General features: G+C 39.4%; 4 protein-coding genes across 6 annotated transcripts in view; 2 read left to right on the forward strand and 2 right to left on the reverse strand.

The window, feature by feature from the left end:
• The window catches only part of syt16 (synaptotagmin XVI), a 20899-nt gene extending 19762 nt beyond the window's left edge, over positions 1–1137 (reverse strand). For both annotated transcript variants that reach the window (XM_017038792.2, XM_017038783.2), the window contains exon 1: positions 953–1137. In XM_017038792.2, coding sequence (XP_016894281.1) covers positions 953–965 — 13 coding nt within the window. In that variant the 5' untranslated portion in view covers positions 966–1137. The remainder of the gene's footprint in view (positions 1–952) is intronic.
• Positions 1138–1660: 523 nt separating this feature from the next.
• On the reverse strand, positions 1661–5291 carry snapc1b (small nuclear RNA activating complex, polypeptide 1b). Its single transcript, XM_008315417.3, has 10 exons — positions 5028–5291; positions 4661–4817; positions 4424–4564; positions 3835–3939; positions 3597–3752; positions 3437–3511; positions 3072–3134; positions 2573–2717; positions 2129–2200; positions 1661–2011 (listed from the first exon to the last, which is right to left on the reverse strand). Exons 1-10 carry the CDS (start codon positions 5177–5179, stop codon positions 1950–1952), a joined length of 1128 nt encoding a protein of 375 aa, XP_008313639.1. The 5' UTR covers positions 5180–5291; the 3' UTR covers positions 1661–1949.
• Positions 5292–5916: 625 nt separating this feature from the next.
• Positions 5917–8803, forward strand: yipf6 (Yip1 domain family, member 6). The gene is made up of 2 exons (XM_008315397.3): positions 5917–6490; positions 7177–8803. The coding sequence occupies exons 1-2, from the start codon at positions 6155–6157 to the stop codon at positions 7522–7524; spliced, it is 684 nt and encodes a 227-aa protein (XP_008313619.1). The 5' UTR covers positions 5917–6154; the 3' UTR covers positions 7525–8803.
• Positions 8804–9254: 451 nt separating this feature from the next.
• Positions 9255–12514, forward strand: part of LOC103382553 (uncharacterized) — a 6873-nt gene continuing 3613 nt past the window's right edge. Inside the window, exons 1-8 of one of the 2 annotated variants that reach the window (XM_025055382.1) lie at positions 9255–9582; positions 10036–10156; positions 10258–10394; positions 10548–10648; positions 10741–10936; positions 11328–11593; positions 12254–12339; positions 12434–12495. In XM_025055382.1, the coding sequence (XP_024911150.1) occupies positions 10036–10156; positions 10258–10394; positions 10548–10648; positions 10741–10936; positions 11328–11593; positions 12254–12339; positions 12434–12495 (969 nt within the window). In that variant the 5' untranslated portion in view covers positions 9255–9582. Of the gene's footprint in view, positions 9583–10035; positions 10157–10257; positions 10395–10478; positions 10649–10740; positions 10937–11327; positions 11594–12253; positions 12340–12433; positions 12496–12514 lie in introns of both variants that reach the window. The other variant, XM_008315385.3, reaches the window with a different exon arrangement.

Here is a 12514-nt window from a genome sequence, read left to right on the forward strand (position 1 = left end):
TCAGTACCAAAAACCATGAAAAGTACCAAGAACATGTGATTCCACAGCAGAACAGACTAGTAACAGGACGGAGAGATAGTATCAGGAACTACACCAGTACATGTCCACAGCAGGAGCCCGTCCTTAGAGCAGGTAACAGTACCAGGAACAAAATGCATTTCCACTACAGGAACAAGCACCGGAAACGTACTACAGCACCAGTAGCTTTTATTGTAGGAACCAGGAACTATTTCTAGTGAGGAACGGTGACTACTTCTTGACAATGTACAATACAAATAGTTTTGTGATTTGTTTTGGGTAAAGTTATACTTTATACTATACTATTTTTGTAGTTATATTATACAGTACCATATAAATAAAAACTACAAATGTAGTATTTATCATCCAAGTATCTGTTTTTTTAAACATCTGTGGATGTCACTCTTTATTTTTGATCAAATGTTTGATTCTAAAACATTTTCTCAGTTTTTAAACTGTGGTTGTTTGTTTTTAAAGGAGGTGAGTCTGGTTTCCTCAGAACACATTTAACCGTTTCCTGGAAGCTGGAAGTTGATCTGAGCCAGAGTTGATCTGAATCTGCTGCAGTCAGATACAAAAATAGACTTGAATGAAGAGAAGTATCTGTGATGAAGCAGCTCCTCTCTCCTCCTCTCCTCCTCTCCTCTCCTGCAGCTCCTGCAGGATTCTTGGTTTCACTGCAGCACAGGTTGTTTATGTCTCTGTCTGATCATGGTTCTGATCGACCCATCAGAACCGGAGCAGAACAGAGAGAAGATGAAAGAGATTTCTTCATCCTCCAGCTCCATAGAGAGCAGAAGGAGGAGGAGGAGGAGGAGGAGAGGGTGGAGGACTGACAACAGGCTTCATCTACCTCACACACACGCACGCACGCGCATGCAGACAGAAAGATATGAAGAAGATGAACATGAATGCTGCTGATGACGTTACTCACTGTCTGTGGCCATGGCTGCTCCTGCTCCTCCTGCTCCTCCTGCTCCTCCTGCTCCTCCTGCTGCTCCTGCTGCTCCTGCTGACGTTCACACACACTCAGGCTGAGGTGGCGACGCTTTGAGCGGCGGAGCAGAGGCGGCAGCGTCGCTGCTGCTCCTCCTTGTCCTGATCCTGATCCTCCTACAGCAGAACCGCAGAGAGCTGTGGTGCCTTCGCGGACCGTAGTAAAAAATATTTTTTTACTATTTTTACTATTATTTACTCTTACTATTTTTTAATCTTATTATTCACAATATTATTGGTAATATATATATATATACAGTACTAGTAACAATAGAAGTTCCATATATATATATATACATATATACAGTACTAGTAATAATAAAATATTACATGCATGTAGCATAATTAAGAAGTTCCTGGGAAGTAACCTGGTACTGTAACAGAACAGGAAATTGGTTTAATCTATTGATTCATACAAAGATGGTGAAACGTCATCAGTTTTCCAGTTGTTCTAAATTATAATTATAGTCTTTACTATAAAAAATATATTTCGATCTCACTGAGACATTTGGTCTGATCAAATAATATTATATATAATAAAATACATTTGTAATAAATATAACCTAAATGTTTTTATTTCTAACTTTGACCTGTCTTCAATAAATGTCACAGAAACCCTAACCCTAAAGAGACAAAAGACTACAGGAATTGTTTAAAACTTTTATTAAAAAAATAATTTTTTTTTTTATCAATCACTGAAATAAGAAAAAAACCTGCAAGTTCCCAGAAGCAGATCAGTGTGTAGTATCAGAGTAAACACTGCATCATCAACATACAGTCAAATTCTCACAAATGTACAGAACATAAAAACTAACAGCCATCCATAATTTATCTAACTTAAAACAATCACGTGTCACGATGTAAATGTTTGTATAAAACATTCAGCCATTCTTCTCTCTGCTCTCGTCAGGAGTCTCCTCCTCAGATCTTCTGCGTCAGCCTGTGTCTTTGTCTCCTCCACTGTTCTGAACGTCTTTATTTCCTCCTTCAGTTTGTCCTGTGTAACGCAGAAACACAAACAAACAAATATACAAATAAATTAATGATTATTTTAAGGTCACGCAGAAAGTCAGTTCTGGTGTTCCTGTAAAACAGCGAAAAATATTTCACCAACCTGGACCTTCAGAATCCACAGTGACCAGACGGTAAATCACCGTGGTCTTCGGTGTTGCTTTCTCAATGTCACCTGAAAGATGGTTTTCACAGGTCAGCAAACACAACATTCCAGAACATCAATATTCTGTGTCTTTAGCATTTTATTTCACAAAATTGTTTTCTTTTTCCAGCTGAAATGTGTTGATGTGATACGTTTAGCATTGGACAAATTAAACATAATAATAATTATTAAATTAAATAAATTTTATTCACATTTTCCTCATTGACACAAACTGACCACAGGAGGCAGCAGTGGACCAGAAGCTCCTTTGTCTCTGTGAGCTAAAATCATTCATTTACTCTATAGACTTTGGTCTGTGAGTTAATATCAGGTGCCTGCACCGCCACCACCGCTCCACTGTAGGCGCTCTTGAGGTGGGTCAGTCAGCTGATGTTTGTTTACCTGATATGTGGACGCTGTCACAGATTCTGCTTTTCAGAGAGGTTCTCTTTTTAAAGTTAGGGCGAGCTTGGTTGTTTAAGGTTTCTGCCTCCACACTGTTGCTTAGTTCCAGTTCCACCTGACGGTGGCGGCGAGACTTTGAGGCCTGTGAAGCACACAAATACATCAGTAGAATAAAACAGTAGAATAAAATGTGAATATATAATATATAACATTCAAGTCTATATAAAGGGTTTATATAAAGTTCTTCTCGTGAACTTAAACGACAAAGTATCAGGAACAGAACACATGGTACTTTCAGTCAGTGTTGTTAGAGGTGGAAGAAACTACCAGAAACCTTTGGGGGAGGACTTGCAGAGATCAACTTGAGCATTTGGTCTTAGGTGTCAGCTCAGAAAATGTAACTTATACATATATATTATAATATATATATTAGTATGTAAATCACTCACTTAAAAAACACACACACAGGTAGAAAGAGTGACAGCTGAGAACAAACCTCTGTAGCCTGACCATAGGCCTTGGTTTTGATGGAGGCCAGAAGCTGAGCTCGTTTGTTAGTCTGAGGAAAGAATTACATGAAGTCAGTGAAGAGTATAAACACTGGAGAGACCAGGTCAGAAGAATGTTCTGGAATATCTGTGATACACAAAAATAGAATAAAGGTCTGACGTCAATGTCTCTGTGCAAACAGTACATTTGAATTTGTTCTCTGACATACTGGAGAAAATAAACATTAACCTTACATACTATGAGCCTGGAGCTGTTCTACCTCTTTATGTAGTTAAGTTTGTTAAGAGTCTCTTTATCTAAATATACTGTTTTGGCTGTTTTTTGGGGGGTGCGGTGGGGTTGTATCTTTACCTCCTCATGGGATGCAGTTCCTTCCCCGGATTCTTCGACTGGAACACATGAATCATCCTCCGGCTTCAAACAAGACTGAAAAACATCACAACATCAGTAGAGATTAGATTTATTTGCTAAACTCCTAGTCTCCCCTCACCTCCCTCTAGGTGAAACTCACCCTCTTCTGCTGCCAGGTGTGAAAATCCACCACGGTGCTGCGGAGTTGAGGAACGAGGTCTTTTTGGATCAGGTTCACAGATGAGCTGCTGTGTTCTGACTCAGAGAACACAGACCCCTTCAGCTTGTCATAGTGGCTGTGTACATTAGACAATTCCTGCCACAGAAAAGTGGAACAGTTTTTTATCTGAATCTGGACTGAATGGCTCTACATTGTCTGGGTTTCTGTTTTCACTCACATCGAGAAGCTCAATGCTGATCAGTTCCTGTGGACGAGAAGCTCGTTCAATGAATTTCTCACACCTGAGTGGAGCTTGATGATTCTTGTATTTCTTGAATGAGAGCTGGTGGAAGAAATAGAACAAGAAGAAGAAAAAGAAGAAGATAATTAAAAAGAAGTCGGTCAATGTCACAAAAAAAGACAAACTGACAAAGAAAGTCGTTAAATGAGGCAGGAAATCATTTGGAAATTCTTCTCAAACTCATAATCTTACAGACTGGGTCAGAGCTGCTTCCTCAGAATGAAACACTGCTTTGGTGTCTTTTATTTTAGGCCAAACTTTTATACATCTCTTTGTCATGAATATTAAACACAAGATCACTTAAAAATGTATTTTGGTTGTTGATTAACTTTTTAATATTTACTAACAAAATTTAAGAGTTATCCAAGGTCATACAGAGGAGTAGTGAAGGTAGTGTTTAGAAATAGACTAAAGAGACTAAAACTACAGGTTCCATTAGGTACCGGTCCTACTCCTGGTTTGAATGAATACATTTTTCCACTCATTGGATAAACAAATATGACTGAGTTCTGGTATGTCAGCTGACCTCCATGGGCATGGCACTGAAGTAAAAGGCTTTGGTGTGCATGAGCTGCCGTAGGATGTAGACAATGTCATAGTGGTGAGCTTCCACAGCATCCCTCTCAAACTTCTTCACATCACCCCAGTCCTTCAGTGCAATATGGATCTACAACCAAGGAGTAGAAGAAGAAATAAAGAACTCTTATAATTGCCTAAATCCAGCATGTGACAGTATTTTCAGTCTGTTAGTTTGTGTCCTGACCTTCTCTGGGGGCGAGGCCCTCTGACTGAAATACAGACAGTAGAGCAGATAAAGACCCCCCACTCTGATCTGGAAACTATGTGGAGGCACAAAGTAGGTGTAGGCCACTCTCAACACCAGACGACTGAAGGGTCTATTTTCATGCACTAAGGTTCCACTGTGAAACATTGGAAACAAAGTCATCACAGATCAGTCGGACCATCACTGGTTTCACACAACGGTCCACATGTTCACAAACAAACGTTTTTAAAATAAATATTTTCTTTTTTCCTAAAAGAATGAGCTGAAAGAAGGTTTGCCCAAAAAAAATTATTTAAAGTATACTTTTAAAAAAGCAGCTCTTTAAAACATTTTGTTAAATACTCACTGGAATATTTCTGAAAATTTCGTTTCTTTCCAGATTTTGGTAAAAACCTCGAAGCGAACAGACTCAGTCTTTTGGAATAAACCCAGCAGATAGTCACAGTCCAGCTTCACCAACTCCGACCCACTGCGACGGAATTTACCGTCAAACGCCATCTAACGGGTGTTACTTTTCTTCACATCACAGGAAATAAAAACACTGACAAAATACTTTAGTAACATCAATCGTAAACAACCCGCGCTGCATGGTCGACTTCCGTCGAGGATATAATGCGTCACAAGGTAGTGACGCCTTCACTGACCGTTGGCAATATACAGTTACAAATATTCACAAATCAACTCGTAATTTGACTGTATGTTTGTATTTGTTGAAAATCGGTGTTATTTAATTAATAGCTGTTGAAATAAATAAATAAAATAATATAAAGATAGAGAGTTTGACATGTCAATTGTACGCTGAAGAGAAAAACATATTTAGAAACTGATAATACATAAGGTATAAAATAGAATTATGAGGCTGTACTTGAGTGTTTTCATTTAATTTAAGGAATATCATGAAAATTTTGAACCGCAACAATAAATTAAAAGAAATAACGAAGAAATACATTGATAAGAAATTTATTTGGCATGTGCAGCTGTCCATGTACATGTACATGTACATGTACATGTACGTCCATGTAGCAGTGTCAGTATTGCAACAAGCTAAACTATACATGAATTAGAATACAAATGAAGTAAAATCAATTAAGAATACAAGAAATGATAACACTAGTAATAATATTACAACATAAATATAGTAATATAACAACGAATACCATAGCAATGAAAATATAAACATTATCAATTTATAAACAGTTGTGTTTAATTTCTTTGTTGGTACTTTGGTTTTCCGAGCTCATATTCTGTGTCTGAACACCTCACCCGGATGTACGCTCCTACGTTCTACGGAAGTAAACAAATCTCGGGTGACGTGGAGCAACTGAACTTGATCAACTGGATTCTAATCTACTGGTTTGAAGCTACTCTGGTGATCGCAAGCTTTCCTTATCTTTATTTTAGAATAAGATCTCGTGTCTTTGTGACTTGATAGCGAGTGACGAACTGGTTTTCAGAAGTTAAACCGCAGTAAAGATGGCGGAGGAAGAGGCCAGCAGGCCGTTCGCCGGACTCTCCGACGTCTCCATCCCGGAGGATATCCCGGTGGAAGGAGACATTTCCGTGCCGATGGGGGCCAACAAGCGGGATGACGAGTATTCGACTCTGGACGAGCCGGTGAAGGAGACCATCCTGCGGGACCTGCGGGCAGTCGGGAACAAGTTTATCCACGTCCTTTACCCGAAGCGCAGCTCAGCTCTGCTTCGGGACTGGGATCTGTGGGGGCCCTTGTTGCTGTGCGTCACTCTGGCTCTGCTGCTGCAGGGTGGCGCTGCGGACAGCGACGACCAAGGAGGACCGCAGTTTGCTGAGGTACCGGACCAAGAGTCAGTCACATGTTTGAAATGTTAACGCCACATACCAGTTTGCGTTTGGCAAAGGTGAAGCCAAAGTACAAGGTTTTAGAACTGTGGAACTATTTGAGATAAAAAGGAGAAAACTACTCGCGGTTTTATGTAAAAATGTTCAAAACTTTACTGCTTAAATTCTAAACGTGTACCATGTACCCCATTCCAATGCCTGGTGACATCTAATGGTGATTATTTGAAATGCTCTAAATACTTTTAAACTTCTCCATTAAAGCGTCGTTAGAAAAAAGTGATTAGCTTTCGTTTCAAAAAGTCCGAGGACGTGTTCACTGATTTTCAGTACTGCTAACAGTCGCATCTTATTGTTTCTTGTGGACACATATACAGTTGCCCCAAGGCCACCGTCGCTAGTCATTTAGTGTCATTCCGGTGAAACTGAACAAAGTATTTTTGATGCTTAAGTAACAGATGTCTTCAATTTCGTTGCACCCGCGTGTTACAATGAGAATAAAGGCTATTCTATTCTTCTATTAACACATTTACATTCACTGCTGGATAGAGAAGGACACGAAACAAAACCTTGATGTAAAATTGCACGTTTCCTCTATGAATGACTAATTTATTAGCAACTGACTTTGGAAAAAGTCATGAAAATGTCACTTTTCAAATATAATCTCTCATCTGTCTCAGGTCTTTGTTGTCATCTGGTTCGGCTCCATTATCATCACCCTCAACTCCAAGCTTTTGGGTGGAACAATCTCTTTCTTCCAGAGCCTGTGTGTTCTGGGATACTGCATCCTGCCTCTTACTGTGGCCATGATCGTGTGTCGGATCGTCCTGGTTGGCGGATCAGGAACAGTCAGCTTTGTCGTGCGCCTTCTGGTGGTGACAGCATCCTTTGGCTGGTCCACTTTTGCCTCCACAGCATTCCTCGCTGACAGCCAACCCTCCAACCGTAAAGCTCTGGTGGTGTACCCTGTGTTTCTCTTCTACTTTATCATCAGCTGGATAATCCTGACCTTCTCGCCCTCGCACTAGACCCCACAGAGAGACTAGAGTTTTTGAATTGAACTGGGAGGAGTTTTTTAAGACCAACACCAGAATCTGCCTTTGAAGAAAAAACTACTGAGGTGACTGTGATTGAGTCTAATCTTCACAGGACACAAAGATAATTTCACTCCAAGCCCAGATTCCCAGAAAAGGGCTTGATGTTGTTCTACAGGTGGAGCTGTGGGTAGTGGTATGTTCTGATTCTTCTGGGTTGTCTCTGAAAAGCTGTAGAAATGAATGTCAAAGGCTCCTGTAGGACTATTTCTCTTCCTCCTGGTCACTGGGTGTTTAGTTTTACCTATTTGGATGATATTTTATTTTGTAATGGGTCATGTATGAGAAAGTAAGAGTTCAGTTTGGGGCTCAAATCAAGGACTTTTCTATCCATAAAGTAATAGTGTATGATTTCTGAAGTGTTGAATATGGAGCTAAGAAGCAGCCAGGGCTTTTGACAACATTAAAAAAGATGCATAATAAAGGGCTGAAGTGCCAAAAACAAAATGTTGACATTAACTGATGGATGCAGCAGATGAACAGAGACTCCTGTGTCCTGTGAGGAAAATGTACTCATTTTCCTAGAGACCTTTACAAAGGACAGTAACTTCTTAGTCATGGTCATGTTCACGATTTGGTGTATAATAAAGTCTTGGATTAAGTTTTAAGGGGTCCAATTGAGATTGAAATAAACAAAAGTAATTCTATTTTTTTCAATTGGGTTTAGTTTAAATGTGTGTTGATTCACCCTAGATGTGACCAGAGATGTAAATGTGAATGTTTGTATCTGTATCCAGCCGGCTGATAGACAAGCGAACCCTCCAAAGGCTCTCCCTCAACCCTGTACAGAAACAAGGAGTAGAAAATGAATGAATATTGAGTCAATTTTTAAAAAGTACAAATTCTGTCAAAATAACACATTTACACTTTTCTTTGTAAAAACAAGTCATGGAGAAGATTCTCTTCAATATATCAAAAGAGTTTATGTGAAAATCAAAAGACAACGGGAACCTGTTTTCCTTGCTCTCTTTTTCTGTGGACGAGCATTGTGGGAAATGCCTAAACACGGATATCTGTTGGGGAAAATGTTGCAGGTTTGCAGCAGTATCAAAATAAATGTCATAGGGTTAAGTTTCTGTGTCATGGTTGTAGGAAAACTAAGGACTAACCTTTGTAAGTGTTGCTGTCTTTGGTTGTTTTGTTTTAATTTATATGTACTTACAACAATGTCTGGAGAAATAGATTAAAATCTGTTATGGTGAATACACACACACACGGGGAGCTTTTTATTTTGGACTTTTTTGACAACATCCAGTTCAGTGCTGAGTTCTCATGCATGAGACAGACCAAGTGTTGTTTTATTGGAATAATACAATTTAAAATCATAAAATTGTTTCAGAGGATGTGCAATGAAATCATTAACGCTATTTGTTTTTCCTTCACATCATGTAGTTCATGTATGTCTTCTTCTAACTCAATGGTAGGTATGAATACTATTTAAAACAAGTATCGGTAGAACTTTGTCTGGAAAGTATAACGTTCCAAATGAGAATAAATATATATAGTCCAATATAACACCAAACGGTAAAGAATTATTAAAATAAAATTATGGACACTATTTGTCCTTGATTGGGTTTTTAAAGAGTTTGTTTTGGGGGGGGGATGCATTAATTCTTATATTTAATTAATGAATAGCACGATTTCACGTATTAACCCTTTCAAAGAAAATAGGATTACAAAATAAAGGTAAGCGTACTTTTTGTGTTGTTGCTTTTATTTTGAAAGGTCGGGTACCGGAACATACAGGTTGTCCCGTGCTAGCGTATATCTGCACAGCACCAACAGAATCTCATGCTACATTCATACGGGGAGTTAATGTGAAAGTTACAACTTTGAGCGAGTTATATTGTATATATAAATATTACAATATTTAAAATTACGTGTTTGACAAGTGTTGAGAAGAAATAACGATCGGAAACTGGCATTTTATTGTTCCGAAGTTGTCGTTGGTGTAGCGAGGGTTTGTGTTCACCGGACACAAAATGGTCTAAGGTAGGAAACACTCTATAGGCCAGATCGATCGCCATGTTTTTTGTTTTGGTAATTATGAAGTTACGCATGTGTACATGTTATAAATTGATATTCTGTTCACTAGTGTAAGACTACATTGACAAAATGCTATTAATTACAAAAGTATAAACTTAGAGTGTACTATAATACTTACAGTTATTGATGTTTTTAGAACAAAGTAATATTTCTATTAGTTTGTGATGACTGGGGAAATATTTATGTTAGCTGCTGCTTGTTTTAGTTTGTACACTAAAACATTTTAAATAAAAACATATTCCTGGGGATTAAATGGGTATTTTGACCAAAAGGCTTAGGTTTCAATTCAACCAAAAGAAGGAAAGCAGTTCAATCAAATGTGATGTTTTGCTGTGTCAGATACAAATCTGTCAACAGTCGATAAATGCAACTTCATTGTGTTTTTCAACTCTTTCACAGATGCCATCAAATGTAATTGAGAGGGTAGATTTGTTCCTGCGGGCAGGAAAGTATCCTGAAGGAGCATCAAAAAGCTCCAAGGCTGTGACCAGAGCTGCCAGCAAACACTTTGTCTTCAAAGGTATAATAATATTAAATACAGTTAACTTTAGGTACCTCAGTAATTGTGGAACACAACAAACGTGCAATACTTGCTCTACTATTCCTCCTTTTATTCTACAGATGACTGTCTGTGGCGAACCTATCGAGGGCGCCTCCTTAAAGTCGTCAGGAGCGATGAGGAAATGCGGGAGATTCTGACCCGTTACCATAACGATAACAACCACACTGGTCGGGTCCGTATGGTGAAAGAGATCATGGTGGGTTCAAATAATGACCGTGTGACTTTTTGAAGTTTAACAGTTAGTGTGTTTGACACTACGTTTCTCTCTGGGTGTGATCAGCTGATGTATTACTGGGTTGGCGTGACGGAGGCAGTGAAGACATGGATCAAAAATTGCTCTATTTGTCAGGAACGAACTCACGTAGAACCCTCCACTCAGCCCGTCCAGTTCTGCCTAGCCTATGGCTGCGAAGCCTCCAGCTACATCCGCCCTGATCTCAGCTTCTACAGGTCAGAAGAGGTGTTTGAAAGGATTCTTTGACATGACCCTGTGGACCTCCACTTGCAGATTCACACTTGAGTTCATCTTGTATGTCCTGCAGGTTTCCGAAGGAGCCAGGGCAGCGGAGTCAGTGGTTGAGTGTGGCTCAAAGGGACGAAGGCTCACTGCGCTTCAACTCCTACCTCTGCTCCCAGCACTTCGATGAGTCTTGCTTCACACTGGGAGATGAGGGTCAGATGACTCTATCATCAGACGCTGTGCCGACCATCATGTTTGTGGCAGTGGCAGACAACAAGGTCGCGAAATAGACAAACATTGATAAGAATTAGGGCACAGAGTATGGATTCTTTACAGATGCTGTCATCTCGCAGTGCTGTGTTTCTTAAAAAGGAGAGTCTAGCATGAGCAAGAAAAAACACATCCTTTTTATGATGCACTTGGGAAAAGGCCTCACTAACTGCAGTATACAGTTTCACCATTAAATGTCACTGTTTCTTACACATCTGGGCCAACTTTTGAGGCTCTGGCCTTTCAGAATAATACAAACTCAAATGTATGTCAATCTTTTAGATTTTTGTTTGGGTATTCACCATTTATGTAGCAAATTTCGAGTATCTTTTCACCAGCAGAGGGAGCTGTGGCAGATATCATCAGACACTTGGGTTGACTTCATCCTCCTGTTCTCAGATTTGTGTTCCTACAGATGAAGATTTCCTGCGTTCAGACACGCTGGAGGACCTCCTCTCTACAGCTGCCGCCGCTGCTGCTGCCAACTCCACAGATCCACCTGACGCAGCTTCACTTTCATTTGACCTGCCCACCCAGCTGCAGGACCACCAGTACTCTCTGCCAACCCCAGACGAGGATCACAGGAAAGCTCCCCCGTTGAAGGAAGACATAAGGAGGAACACTGTTGTTAAGCAGAGCTTCACCACATACAACCACATCGCCAGGTAAACGCTGGGAAGGACAAGTGAAATCTCAAAGTGTAGTGACCAGGTCAATTCTGACAAACGTCGAGGTGTTTGTGCTCATTCTCATGCTTGCTTTAATGCCAACAAAGTCAACCTGTTCAGACATAAACTTCAGGTTTTCTCCTGAGATTGTGGTGGTTCTCATTTCATACAGAAATCATATCAACATTCAATTTCACATCACTGTACAGGACTGAAGTCACAAAGCTTAATTAGTTTGTAAAAAAAAGACGTATTGTTGCTAATCTATTTCTACAGATTTAATGTAAAAAATGTTTATTTTTAATTTTTATTTTAATTACTCATTTTTATTAATTAAAATTAAATAATGTTCAATAAAGCACTGTTTAAAAAAAGCTGAACTAAGATTTAAGAATTTTGTTCACTAATTCTATTGAAATGAAAATGTTGCATGTTGCACTTAGTTTACATAATTTTTATTTGACCAAAAACATTTTGATATTTTGACAACAGTTCTATTGACTATGACTTACTAACAATTTAGTCAAAAGGCTAAGACAACATCATAGTAGCTGTCAATAAAAATACACCTTTAATATTTGACTTTCATAAAGACATCGAGAGAAGGAGGTGGGAAAAATAAGGCGGATAATAACTTGAACCTCATTGTTTCTGCAGGTATCTGAGCCACAGAGTTTTACCAATGCTCAGCAAGAAGAGCAGGAACGCCCTGAAGAGGATGGCCAAGCGCTTCGGCCTCATAGGTGAAGTGATTCTCCGAGATGTTGTTATTTTTACTCAACAGCAACGAAAACAGTCCAGTGATAGTGTACATTGAAATGTTCCCTCACGTTCTAGATGGGGTGCTGATGTACACCCGGGTTTCTCCACCTGTCAGGGTTCCACGCAGCAGAGAGGAGGTGAGAGTGAACTGTCTGG

Source organism: Cynoglossus semilaevis, chromosome 1 (assembly GCF_000523025.1).
Source record: "Cynoglossus semilaevis isolate Cse_v1.0 chromosome 1, Cse_v1.0, whole genome shotgun sequence".
In the NCBI taxonomy this organism is placed as follows: domain Eukaryota; kingdom Metazoa; phylum Chordata; class Actinopteri; order Pleuronectiformes; family Cynoglossidae; genus Cynoglossus; species Cynoglossus semilaevis.

Coding starts and splice junctions, on each gene's coding strand:
- snapc1b (XM_008315417.3), bottom strand. CDS start 5,179: ATGGCGTTTGACGGTAAATTCCGTCGCAGTGGGTCGGAGTTGGTGAAG. Junction 3,940..4,423: donor TCAGTGCCATGCCCATGGAG/GTCAGCTGACAT, acceptor TTCTTCCACCAG/CTCTCATTCAAGAAATACAA. Junction 2,718..3,071: donor CCTATGGTCAGGCTACAGAG/GTTTGTTCTCAG, acceptor TGTGCTTCACAG/GCCTCAAAGTCTCGCCGCCA.
- yipf6 (XM_008315397.3), top strand. CDS start 6,155: ATGGCGGAGGAAGAGGCCAGCAGGCCGTTCGCCGGACTCTCCGACGTC. Junction 6,491..7,176: donor GAGGACCGCAGTTTGCTGAG/GTACCGGACCAA, acceptor CATCTGTCTCAG/GTCTTTGTTGTCATCTGGTT.